Below are 12,867 nucleotides of genomic sequence, written 5' to 3'. Positions count from 1 at the left end.
TCTCACGGTCTCTCCTGCCCGGGCTGGCTTTGAACCGCGATCCTCAGATCTCAGCCTCCTGAGTAGCTAGGATTACAGGCGTGAGCCACCAGCGCCCGGCTGTTTAGATGTTTTCTTACCATTAAAATTAAAATTACTTTTTTTCATAAAATTTTATTGGGTTTTATTGAAAAAAAAAAAAAAATAAGACCCTGAAATATTTCAAGGAGAAGAATACAAGCTATGAAGGAAAGAGAGCCTACCTGTGAGAGGTGAAGGCGATCCCACTGGTGTTGATGGGTTTGATGGAAAACTACTGCTGGTATGGTCAGGAGAATAAATCTAACCAGAAAATGAGACAAACGTCATCAATATGAGACAACAGAAACATACAAATGCATTCACGTGGAGCTGGTTTCATAATCTAAGTCCTTACTCTAAGACACATAGTGAAAAGGCTGTTCACCCATTTCAAGACTGTTTTATTAGTAAAGGCTAAGCAGCCTCAGTTTTCAAACTAGGATAAAAAGTATCACATATATGCAAGTGAGAGGAATACAATGTTTTTTAAATCGTAATTGGATTGTAAGTTTCTAATGATTAGAGCAGAAGAACAAAGCAGCAAGAACAGATGTAGTGGTACACACTTATAATCTCAGCACTGAGGTACGAGGCAAGTTTGGGCGATATAGTCAGACCTAGTCTCAAAGCAATACAAAATAAGGCAAAATGTGACTATAAAGTTAAACTATTTGATAATTAAACAATCTTTTCCAAATATACTCACTTAAATAAGTGGCATTCTTTAACAATAATCACCTCATAAAACTTTCTTTTCTTTTTTTTTTTAAGTGTAAGAGTATCAATATGTCATCTTGAACTTACTATACAGCTCTGGCCTTGAACCTGTGATTCTCCTGCTGAGATGACTAGCTTACAAGTGTGTGTCACCATACTTGTCTATCAACTTTTAAAAGAAAATTCTGATGTGGGGTGGGGTGATGAAATGATCAAAACAAGGAAAGGATAAGAAAGAGTAACAGAGGGTGTGAATTTGATCAAAGCACATCATATGCATGTATGAACATCACAATGAAACCTGTTTAAGGAATTACTATATGCCAATAAAAACCAAAAAGTAAAAATGAGCCTGGCTCATGACCTCAATCTCAAGTACCTGGGAGGCGAAGATCAGGTGTCTGAGGCCAGCAATAAGTTAAGGAGGCCCCATCTCAACCAATAGTTGGGTGTGGTGTCATGCACCTGTCACTGCAACTATGCAGGAGGTGTAAATAGGAGGACTGGAGTCCAGGTCTGTCCAGGCAAAAACCTGAGACCCTCTTCCCAAAATAATTAAAGCAGAAAGGGCTGGAGGCATGGCTTAAGAGTAGGAAATATGAGGTCCTGAGTTCACTTTTCTCCAAGTGAAAAGCATATATACAAAAATCCACCAAAGAACATATTCTTAAAATATCCTTTCAACCTCTCAAAAAGGGCTGGGTATGGTGGACACTCCAGAGGCAGGAGATTTCAAGGTCCAAGGTAGCCTGGGCTACATAGGGAGTTACTGGCCAGTCTGAGTGAGACCCTATCTCAAAAAAAACCAACAGGTAAGAACATAGTTTGTGGTAGAGCATTTGCAGAGCACGCACAAAGTCCTGGGTTCCATTCTTACAAAAAATACATAGGACATAAATGAAAATTAGCTATATGTTTCAATTTGGTTCTTAATCTCTCTCTTTCTCTCTCTCACACACAAAGTACATAAACTGTTTTGTTTCAACCAGGTAAGTAAATTATGCCAGGCCACCAAACTTCAACAATAACACATCACAACTATCACTTTAACATCAGAAATCTCTCTCTTTTTGGTTGGTCATGGGGCTTCAACTTAGGGCCTCCGTGCTGTCTCTGAGCTTTTTTTTGCTCAAGGCTAGCTCTCTACCACTTTGAGCTGCAGCAGCACTTCCAGTTTTCTGGTGATTGACTCGAAATAGTCTCATGGATTTTCCTACCAGGGCTGGCTTGAACTGTGATCCTCAGATTTCAGCTTCCTGAGTAGGTAGGATGACAGGTGTGAGACACCGCATCTTATGTTCAATGGTCCTCTATTTTTACTTCCCTGAGAACTGATGGTAACTTTTATGAAACATGCTTTGAATATAATATTGATGAGGGAGGGGCTGACAACATTGGTGGTGAGAAATGAGGAAAAACTTCTATTCCATGCAAAACTGTGATCATAATCATAAATCAACCCACTCAATTTTTAATCCTCTTCTGTAGAATTAATAGCACAGAAGCACTGGAGAATAGCATTGCTTCTGTCATGCCCTCCAGCTTTTGTTTTCTTCATAGTGCTTACATTATATTCCTAACCACTAATTGTCTCTTGCCCTTTCCACTAGGAAAATGTTAAGCTCCAGACAAGCAAGGACGTTGTCTTGTTCACTGCTTTGATCTCACAACAGTGCTGATACTTGCAGTAAAATGAGTCTCACCACCTTCACTTGGAAATTCCATCTGGTAAATTTTCAGTTGTCAGATGTCTTTACCTATGTTCCATCTCTCTGTTATTCTCCTACAATTCTAGTTGCAGTTTTCTTTTTCTTCACCTGTTCCTGATCTCTTGATAAAACTGTTCTTCGTGTAGATTCGGAATTGGTATTGCTAACATGGGTTGTTGGATTCCATTGGACAAACTCTCCTTCAGCTCAGGCTGAAGAGAGAACACCCACACCCAAACTGTGCAGCCACACCCAAAGCTTCTGGCCCTTCTCATCTCTGCTCTTCTGTTCCTATACTTAGTTTAGCAGTACATTCTTTCCTTCTTGGTTTCCCTGTCCCTCTTCCCTTCCCTCTGAAAATAGTAGGACCTACAATTCTGCTTCTGGAAAGGACATAGCATTCTCTCTGCTGTATCACATGTAGACATCGGGGGATGGACTACTTAAGTGCATGTGTATGTATATATACATCTACATATATGTACTTATATAAATACACACACGTATATTTTTACTGTTTCATCTCAAATGATTGAGCTATTGACCTTGAACAGATTTAAACAATCAAATCCTTCTTCTAGTTTCCTGCTGAATAAAAGGGAAAACATTTTATATCTTCCATAATCTAATCACAAAAATCTTTTTACTTTATAATCCATCTATATTCTATTACTGCCACAGGTTTTTTTTTCATTTTCTGAACACAAATGTCTGTTTCTTAACCTCTCGCTGATGTGATTTTATGCTGTATCAAAGCTTAGCTCAAATGTCACCTCCCCTACACTCAGAATAACTGGAATTTCTCTTTCACCCCTTGCTCTACATTGTGCTCTACGCTATCACTGCTTGCACATCTGTCTTATCTTCTTTTCTTGACTGTAAATTCTTCAAAGAAAGGACCCTTATACAGTTCAACAATGAATCTATCATTACCGGCCACTGTGTTACACAAGTATATATTCACTATTAAAAACTAAAATATTGAGTGATTAAAAAAACCACTCTTAAAGTTTGCTCAAATACAGGTAGCATTTATGGTAAATGGTAATACTTATCTCAATATGTAGTAATGGAGGCCAGTAATTAGAAATATCAAAGAGGGTAAAGACTGCTATATAGATGACTTCATTTCAAATCAGTTTTATTGCATAAGCTTCAAGAACAATTACAAGGCAAGGTGGACATTAGTGTTAGTGTACTAGGTTATTCATATCACATCATTAGGTAGCAATGGGGCTGTTGAAGGTATAGATGCACAACCACCACTTATAGTTCTTGACTACTTTGCCCTTCAGTTAAGCAATCTGGAAGCCTGTCAAGGACTGATAGCTCCTTTATGTCAAAGAAGAGGTTGTACTTCAGATTCATATATGACAGCATAATATTCCAATCCTATAGGTAAATAGGTATAAGCATTTGAGAAAAAAATTACTGCAAATGTATAATTGTAAATTTTGTGGCATACAATTTTGGGTATTCCCCTCCCCCCCAAAAGAAGTGCCTCCATTGGTACAATAAAAGCCTGTTTGTTTTTTCTTGTTTTTGTTTTTTCTTTCGGTGCCAATAAATACTGGGAACTCAGGGACTCTGCTTTCACTTGACTTCCCACCTAAAGCTGGTATTCTACCAGTTGGGCCACAGCTCTACTTCTGACTTTTCACTGGTTAAATGGAGATGGGAGCCTCAAGTACTTTTCTGCTCCAACCAGGTTCCTCAAATCTCAGATTCCTGAGTAACTAAGATTATAGGCATGAGCCACCAGTACCCAGGCAATAAAACTATTTTTACCATTTACCCATACATTTGCTGGTTCTACTTTATCATCATTCTTTTCCTGCTCTCCTGGGTATGTTATAGGACTCTTCCTTCATCCCTTTATTTTCTTTTTAAAAATATAATTATAATTATTCCTCTTTTTCCTCCTCCTCCTTCTTCTTTTCATTTATGTGGTACTGAGGAATCAAACCCAGGGCCTCATGCATGCTAGGCAAGCACTGTGTCACTAAGCCACATTCCTAGCCCCTATCTTTGTTTCATAAAAAGAACGTGAGGACAGGGAGAGGAAAGAGTATGGTAACAGTCTGGGGATCACGGATAATCTCATAAAACTTCATCTTTGAAGGTTTATTTTATTACCAAATCACAATTTTTTTTCTATAAAAATTTTTGTTATGTTAAATTCTAAGCTCTACACATTTTTTTTTTGGCTAATAGCATTTTAAACCCAAAATACATTGCTTTTCAGGTTTTTCTGGACTCAAACATTGGTGTTTTGAAGGGAAAACAAGAAGAAAAAAAGTCAGTCACTTAAAAATGGGGGTGGGAGGATTTAGTGTCTAGAGCATAAACACAAAGTAAGAACTCATTCCGCATGCAGTCCCTGATCCTCCCACTGTTAAATGACCAGTGATGAATAACTCCCAATACCTTCTGCCAGGCTAACACGGTAATATGCCTCATTTTAGGGCAACAAATGAGACTCCTCCTCCTATCAGTCATGGTCCATTCCAATCAGCAGGGTGCCAATAAAGCTAGAGGCTAATGAAAAGGGCCTCAGACAAAAAAAGAAACAATGGAAAGCTCCCATGCCTAACCCTGGAACTAGGAGCCCAATTTTTTAAACACTACAGTGCACATTTCAGTTAATCTTTATTATGCTAATGTTATTGAGTCTAAGGAACAAAGAAACTTATTTCATGAATTACTTTTAAACGTCAACTTCCCGGAATTTTCTTCTTTTGTTGTAGACTACAGACCATTTAACCATCCAGATTAAAAATCTCTCCTCCCTCTTTCTGTCCCTCTCACTCTCTCTGAGGTAGAAATCAAAACATAAATTATCACAAAGAAGTCTGATATAATCAACAAAGTTAAACAGTCCTCTTGTTTGATCTCCTCTAAATTAAAGACCAAGTGTTTTGATATGGTATTAGGCACTGAGATAAACCAGATGTTTCTTCCTCTATATAACTCTCCATGGGCACAATCTTAAAGGGCTATTGTCTGGCAAATGTTCAGGGAAACACATTAGAAATGGCACGAATACACAGATTTTCCTTTCCTTCTGTCTACCCTAGTTTATTATCTAAACTAATGCATAATCCATAGGGCTTTGGGAACTTTGTGTAAATACTTTCATGTACAATTCTCTTTCTTGATATCCTGAGATTAAGACTACAATTATCCAGGCTTAAACCTAAAATAAAGGAACCTTTGCAGATGCATTATCAGGCCTCACATGTTTAACCACAGTATTCTGCGTGCTCTTTAATACCTAAACTGAAGAACAAAGGTTGTACCCTACACCATGTTTCACACATGAAAGACCTTCAAAGACACACATCAGACAACTGATGAACTAGAATTAACTTCAAATGACAACTGCATAATGTATCTCTAACTCAAACTAGATGCTATATTAAAAATGTCACATTCTAAACAACTTATAAATTTTGGAATAGTCAGGGTCACCAATCCCAAAGATATTTAATACTTAATGTAAAATTCTGATATGTATGTCAGACTCTCAAAAGTAACCCTTGTAAGTTTCCTTCTACTCACCTCTTCTAATCCTTCCTAACTCCAAAGTAACATTTGTTTCAGAGTACATTTCAAGCATTAAACATGTATTAGAGTGAATGTGCATTATAATGGAAGCTAGAGAAAGATTGTGTTTGGAGAGGTGTCTGGTGGGGGGAGCAGATGGACAGAAGGAAGGGATTTGAATTGTGTAGACTATGGCATGTAGTGATGGAGCAGATGGAATGCATCACCATCAGCTATGACAGAAATGATTTATGGAATGACCTGGCTGTTCTTGCCTAGAAACAACACAGGATGATGACAGAAGTGAGTTTCCATGACAACTAGAGCCCACCCACTAACTAGATTAAACATTTCTTCCTTGGTTTCCACTCAGTGAATTTGGATTTTCTTTCCCAATTGCCATCTTGATTTGGCTCCTATGCTGTTTGTAATACGGGACGGTATTCAAGGACTTTAAGGATAACAAAAAATGAGATTAAAAGATCACTGAGAATGCCACAAATTTGTAAACGCCAAGATTTAGTTTTCCTCAAGTAAATAATCAGTGACAAAACAAGCCCCAATATATGATAACATATATTAAAAATAGCCTAATAGCCGGGCGCCAGTGGCTCACGTCTGTAATCCTAGCTACTCAGGAGTCTGAGATCTGAGGATCATGGTTCAAAGCCAGCCGGGGCAGGAAAGTCAGTGAGACTCTCATCTCCAATAAACCATTCAAAAACCGGAAGTGGCACAGTGGCTCAAGTGGTAGAGCGCTTGCCTTGAGCTGAGGAGCACAGGGACAGCGCTCAAGCCCAGAGTTCAAGCTCCATGACCTACCCTCAAAAAAAAAAATAGCCTAATATTAGAAGTAAAAAATGTTACTTGTCTTCTTACATGTGAAATGTGTTGCTGGATTCTTCCAGAACCAGCAGAAGGAACACAGAGAGCCAAATATCTGGGTATCTTTTAACAATATAGAACAATAATTTTCTAAATATATAGCTTTCTTCAGGTGGTTGAGTTCAGTAAAAAGTGAGACAGTTCTCCTTAAACTTCCTCCATACTCCTGTAAGACACAGTCACTGCAGCGCTGCTTTTCCTGCACGGAAAGCAGTCTGAGGCTAGTTAGAACAGAGTTCTAATAATGTACATGAGCTCTACTCTTACTAGCTTTGTGATCCCAGGGGCAAGCTACCTAATCTTTCAGATCTCAAGTTACTTAACCTCTTAAACCTTAGTTCTTCCCCTGAAATATGGGGATAATAACACTAACCTGACAGGGTTTTCTTGAGGATTAGATAGAATGGGCAAGCAAATGCTTAGTATAGTAGTGCCAAGCACCTAGAAATCATTTAAGTTATAACTGTGATTTTTGTGGGTTTTGTGATTATCACTGCCATTATTACATTTACTCTAAGACTGAATTCAGAAAACAATTACTGAGCTCCATTTTGTGTGAGATTCCACTATATAGTAGAAAAATTTGATTTGGCTTCATTTCTCTAGCTTGCATTTAGCTGTAGAGAAAGATTTGCTTACCCCAACAATATCTATCTATCTATCTATCTTTTTTTTTTTTGTCAGTTGTGGGGGCTGAACTCTGGGCCCAGGTACTGTTCCTCAGCTCTTCAGCTCAAGGCTAGCGCCCTACCCACTTGAGCCACATTGCTACTTCTGGCTTTTTTCTGCTTTTGTGGTGCCGAGGAATCAAACCAAGGGCCTCATGCATGAGATGCAAACATTCTACCACTGAGCGAACTTCCCAGCCCCCTGAAGTTGTTTTTTTTTTTGGCTTATGTGGTGCTGAGGAATCGAACCCAGGGCCTCAGGCATGCAAGGCAAGCGCTCTACCACTGAGCCACCTTCCCAGCCCATCTATCTGTCTGTCTGTCTGTCTGTCTGTCTATCTATCTATCTATGTGCTCAAGAGTTCTTCTCTACTACTTAGGTAGCAACTGAAAGTTCCTAAAGTGTTCTACCTTCCCACAACAGCAATATGTTTGACAGAGCCAATTATGTTACACAGAAAACATATGATAACATTTTGGGAATTTTGAAGAGGAATACTGCTTAGAAGAAGAAAAGCAAGCTACAGTGAAATTTCACCAAGTGCACAAGAGAAGGCTCCTGAATCATTAGATTTGGAAATCTTTGTAGATTTCTGATATTCTTCCCTCTAGTTCTAGCATTGCAAAAGAAAAGACTTTAATTGCAATGTTTTAAGAGTCATATTAAAATGCAACATCTTTCCCATTAATGTCCTAATAAGCTAGTTTGAAAAAGAATATAGAGATTCCTTTGAAAAAGTTTTATCAGTTTAATTTGTTTTAGCCTCAGGTTTTTTGTTTTTTGGTCGTGGGGCTTGAAGTCTGGGCTTGGGTGCTATCACTCAGCTCTTCAGCTCAAGGTGAGCACTCCACCGCTTGAACCATAGTGCCACTTCTGATTTTCTAGTGGTTTACTGGAGGTAAGAGTCTTACGGACTTTTCCTTCCTGGGCTGGCTTTGAACTGGGATCCTCAGATCTCAGCCTCCTGAGTAGCTAGGATTACAGGCGTGAGCCACCAGCGCCCAGCTAGTCTGAGTTATTAAATGAACCTAGTTTTTTCATGTAAGGCTTTCTGTTCCTAAGTTTTGAATGAAGAATCTGCAGCTGATTGATTTTCCCTTTTTAAAAAAAACACTGATAAAGTGATTTAATTCTCTGAATCAAAATAACAGACTTGTGATTTATTTTAATGGGTGACTAAGTACATATTTAAAATAAATACATGGGACTTAATGATTGACCTCAGCAATTTTTTGCTTTAGATTTTAAAAGGTCCAAATTTCTCTTCTTTCTACCTGTCTATGCCCACTAGAAATAGACAGATATACTTAAATTTAAGTCAGAAAGGTATGAGATGGAAAAACCATCTCATGAATTAATTGAACCTTCTGTATCAATATAAACTGAGAAGAGCTCTAAATGTGTAATGAAATGGCTAGTTATAACTACATTCTTTGTTACCTTTTATTGCCATAAAAATCTAATCACTGCAGTCACTAGCATAGAATATGTAAAATAAATACTCACAGATGCCAAAGCCTTTCCAAGTGCATCACCTGTCTGTGAGCTTCCAGCAGCATTCCCTCTGGTTCCTGGACATGTCAAGGAGGGAAACGAATGAAGAATTTTAGCTGGAGAACATTTTCTCAAAAAGCATTTTCCATTCTTTTGATGGTAGTAAAGTTGGAAATACTCTGTATGGGATGTTTTGTTTTGTTTTGTTTTGTGGTGCTAGTCTTAGGGCTTAAACTCAGGATCTGAGGTTTTTTCCCTCAGTGGTGGGGCTTGAACTAGTCTTAAAGCTCAAAGCTAGCGCTCTATCACTTGAGGCACAGAGCCACCTGTGGTTTTCTGGTGGTTAACTGGAGATAAGAGTCTTGTGGACTCTCCTGCCTGGCTAGCTTTGAACCTCAATCCTCAGAGCTCAGCCTTGTGAGTAGCTAGGATTACAGGTGTGAGCCACCAGCGCCTAGCGGGATCTGAATGTTTTTAGCTCAAGGCTAGCACTACTCTACCACTTGAGTCACAGCTCTAACTTCCAGCTTTGTGGTGGTTCACTGGAAATCAAGACTCTTACAAACTTTCTTGCCTGGGGCTGGTTTTGTACCCTGATCCCAGGGACTCAGCCTCCAGAGTAGCTAGGAGTATAGAAACAATGGCACCCAGCTGTGTTATTTGGGTGCTGTTCCTGAGCACTTTTGTTCAAGGCTAGCACTCTACCACTTAGAACCACAGTGCTAGTGCTCTACCACTTTGAGCCCCAGTGCCACTTCTATGAGTGTGTGTGTGTGTGTGTGTGTGTGTGTGTGTGTATCTGTGTATTTTTTGGACAATATCAACTATTCCTTTTGCTCTCTCCCAGTTTTCCCCTCCTGTCCCTGCCCACAATTGAATAGTTCATTTTCAACATAGTACCTGCTGCATTTGTTCACTCTTTGTCCCTCCATTTCTGTGCCCCTCCTTCCCTTCCCAAAGACAAATAAATGAACAAGCAAGACAAAAAGAAAAGGAAAAAAAAAAGAAAGAAAAAATCCTCTATCTCTTAAGAGTTCATTTTGATAAATATTATCTTATATGTGCGTCATTTTTTAATAAGTCAAAACAAGTTCCTCACTGGTTTCTGTACTAAAGAAAACAAAGTTTCTTCCTTTTACTTTTAAACTAAATAGTATACAGAAAGATATGAGCTCACAAAAACAAAATAAAACCCGATCAAATCCCAAAAACCAAATGAAAGTTTAGGAAGTTTTGTCAACTCCAAAGGCTCACCTAGAATGCTATCTGATCCATTAATGGGAGGAGTATGTGAGGCGGCGACATACGGTGAGCTGCTGGTACTACCTCGATGGAAGCTGGACATAGGTGGAAGACTTGTGTTTATGTCTGTTGGTGAGACTGAGTGTGGAGGGTAACTCTAGAAAAAGGAGGAAAGAGATGATCTATTAAAATGTATTTTCCAAGTACTATGTATATATAGCAGACAACCCCTACAACAGGGAAAGAGAACATTACCAGTTAGCAGGTAGAAAGTACTATTAGTGTCATTTACTCTTGATGACATGTAAATGCAGGTTTGGGCTATTTTTAAAACTTCACAAAAGTTGGCAAAAATCAAATTTTATCTTGAAACCCAAGGAAAAAGTATTGCCACACCCAAGTAATAAATATGTGATAGCCTGATAGCCTACCAAGCGGTCATGCGAATGAAGGCTGCCATAGCTACTGGACTGGGACATGTGCGAAGTGGAGGTCCCCAAAATTCCACCAAAACCAGGTTGGCTCATCCCATTTGATGAACTCCAAAGGTCAGAAGAATTATGGGTCCCATCTACAACAAAGAGAAACACAAAACTTTCCTTAGCTATATGTTTTTTTTTTCCATTCTGATCATGCTTATAAAAATCCAAAGGATACCTTCTATCTATTTTCTCTCCCTTTTCCAATCTAATATTCTATCCAGTTTTCCCCCCTCCAAATTGTAAAATCACTATTTAAAAAGATAAAAAAAAAAGGGGGGGGGGGCGGCTGGGAAGGTAGCTCAGTGGTAGAGTGCTTGCCTTGCATGCATGAGGCCATGGGTTTGATTCCTTAGCACCATATAAGCAGAAAAAGCTGGAAGTAGCACTGTGGCTCAAGTGGTAGAGCGCTAGCCTTGAGCTGAAGGGCTAAGGGACAGCGCCCAGGCCCAGAGTTCAGGCCCCACGACCAACCAAAAAAAAAAGATGAAAAAAAAAAACAAAAACAAAAAAATGATGGCTTTAGGAGGCTAAGACCTGGAAGCTCTCAGTTTGAAGCCAGTCTGGCAAAAGTCTTTTGAGAATTCACTTTCAAAATAACCGGCATAAAAGCAGGACTGGCGGTGTCGCTCAAGGGGGTGGAATACTAGTTATGAGCAAGAAAGCTGAGTGAGCAGGACAATGTGTCCAAGTGCCCTCCCCTCTCTGACAAAAAAGAAAAATCCAAACTGCAATAGGAAAGTCATTACAAAAATCTTAGAAGATAAAAATTTCCATATTAAGGAAGATAATAAAAATTCTAGATGAGTGGTAGAGTGCTAGCCTTGAGCTGAAGAGCTGAGGGACAGCACCCAGGCCCAGAGTTCAGGCCCCACGCCTGTAATCCTAGCTACTCAGGAGGCTGAGATCTGAGGATTGCAGTTTAGAGCCCATGAGAAAGGCCATGAGAAACTTATCTTTAATAAACTACTCAAAACAGCCAGAAGTGGCATTGTGGATCAAGTGGTAGAGCACTAGTCTTGAGCAGAAGGAAGCTCAGGGACAGCACCCAAGCCCAGAATTGAAGCCACAGGAGTGGCCCCGAAAAAATAAGAATTAAAAAAAAAATTTAAAAATATTTTTTAAAAAAATCTAAATTTGGATTTTTAATTTTTTTATTAAATGTTATACCCTAAATACATTTTTGAAATTATTAATCAGTAACAGGAAATTTATATTAGACATTTTGAAACTGTGGAATAAAGTTTTTCTAACAGTTAACCTAAGTAATTGATAATGGCCATATTATGGTGAGCCTTCAAGTGAACTGTGTCAGCAATGACCTCACTTAGGGAACCATTTAAGTAATGTTTTATTGCTCTGATATACATGCTTCCCATAATCCTGAACCACAGGAAACCAAATAAAAATGACTTGCTAGACATGAATTAAAGGAAATGCAACACTCTCCCTTAATAAGCACTGCTTTGTTCTATGATGTTCATTCATATCTCTTAGTAACTCTAGGTAAGATATGAATCTAATTTAAACAGGGAATCAGTTGTTAACAGCTTTCATATTTTTGAATTCTAAAACAATCCAAAGAAGCTTTGCGCATTTTTGTCAACTTAAGTCTTTTATAAATCCAATCAATACTAGATGAGTATTCTAATAGTATGTTGGCTAACTGAGTAAATTGTAGTTAGCAACAGATACTACAAAGATATAATGGTAAATATTAATTTATTTCAGCCAAGAAAACACTTAGATAAGTAATATCTGAATTCTTGGATATTCTCTTTCTTCACACTTTAAAGTATTCGCTAATACAAAGGTGACTGTGTATATATGTGACAATTGTTTGATAATACCTACCTTGCATAAAAAAAGTGCTAGCAAACATACTGGTTGGTGGCTTAGGAGATGGATAACTAGGAGATTCACGGTTGAAATCATCAGAATTTGGGGATGGTGCATATACCTTAAAATTAAATGGAAAGTTTAATTAAAATGTAAATGACTATTACTTAAGAGTTCTTCATTACATAAAGGGTCTAAGAAGGCCTATCTAATCTCTATAAAGGCTT

The 12,867-nt window shown here is 38.5% G+C and overlaps 1 protein-coding gene across 8 annotated transcripts in view; it reads right to left on the bottom strand.

Annotated features, from left to right (window-relative positions):
* The window catches only part of Tcf12 (transcription factor 12), a 275,333-nt gene that overhangs the window by 35,356 nt on the left and 227,110 nt on the right, over positions 1 to 12,867 (bottom strand). For all 8 annotated transcript variants that reach the window (XM_042687436.1, XM_042687437.1, XM_042687439.1 and 5 more), the window contains 5 exons: positions 12,656 to 12,761; positions 10,754 to 10,893; positions 10,335 to 10,479; positions 9,093 to 9,157; positions 243 to 321 (listed from right to left, as the gene is read on the bottom strand). In XM_042687436.1, coding sequence (XP_042543370.1) covers positions 243 to 321; positions 9,093 to 9,157; positions 10,335 to 10,479; positions 10,754 to 10,893; positions 12,656 to 12,761 — 535 coding nt within the window. The remainder of the gene's footprint in view (positions 1 to 242; positions 322 to 9,092; positions 9,158 to 10,334; positions 10,480 to 10,753; positions 10,894 to 12,655; positions 12,762 to 12,867) is intronic.

Source organism: Dipodomys spectabilis, unplaced genomic scaffold, assembly GCF_019054845.1.
Source record: "Dipodomys spectabilis isolate Male_0828 unplaced genomic scaffold, ASM1905484v1 ptg000108l, whole genome shotgun sequence".
Classification (NCBI taxonomy): Eukaryota; Metazoa; Chordata; class Mammalia; order Rodentia; family Heteromyidae; genus Dipodomys; species Dipodomys spectabilis.
The sequence above is the reverse complement of the archived record's forward strand: the minus strand, read 5'-3'. Positions and strand labels throughout refer to the sequence as shown.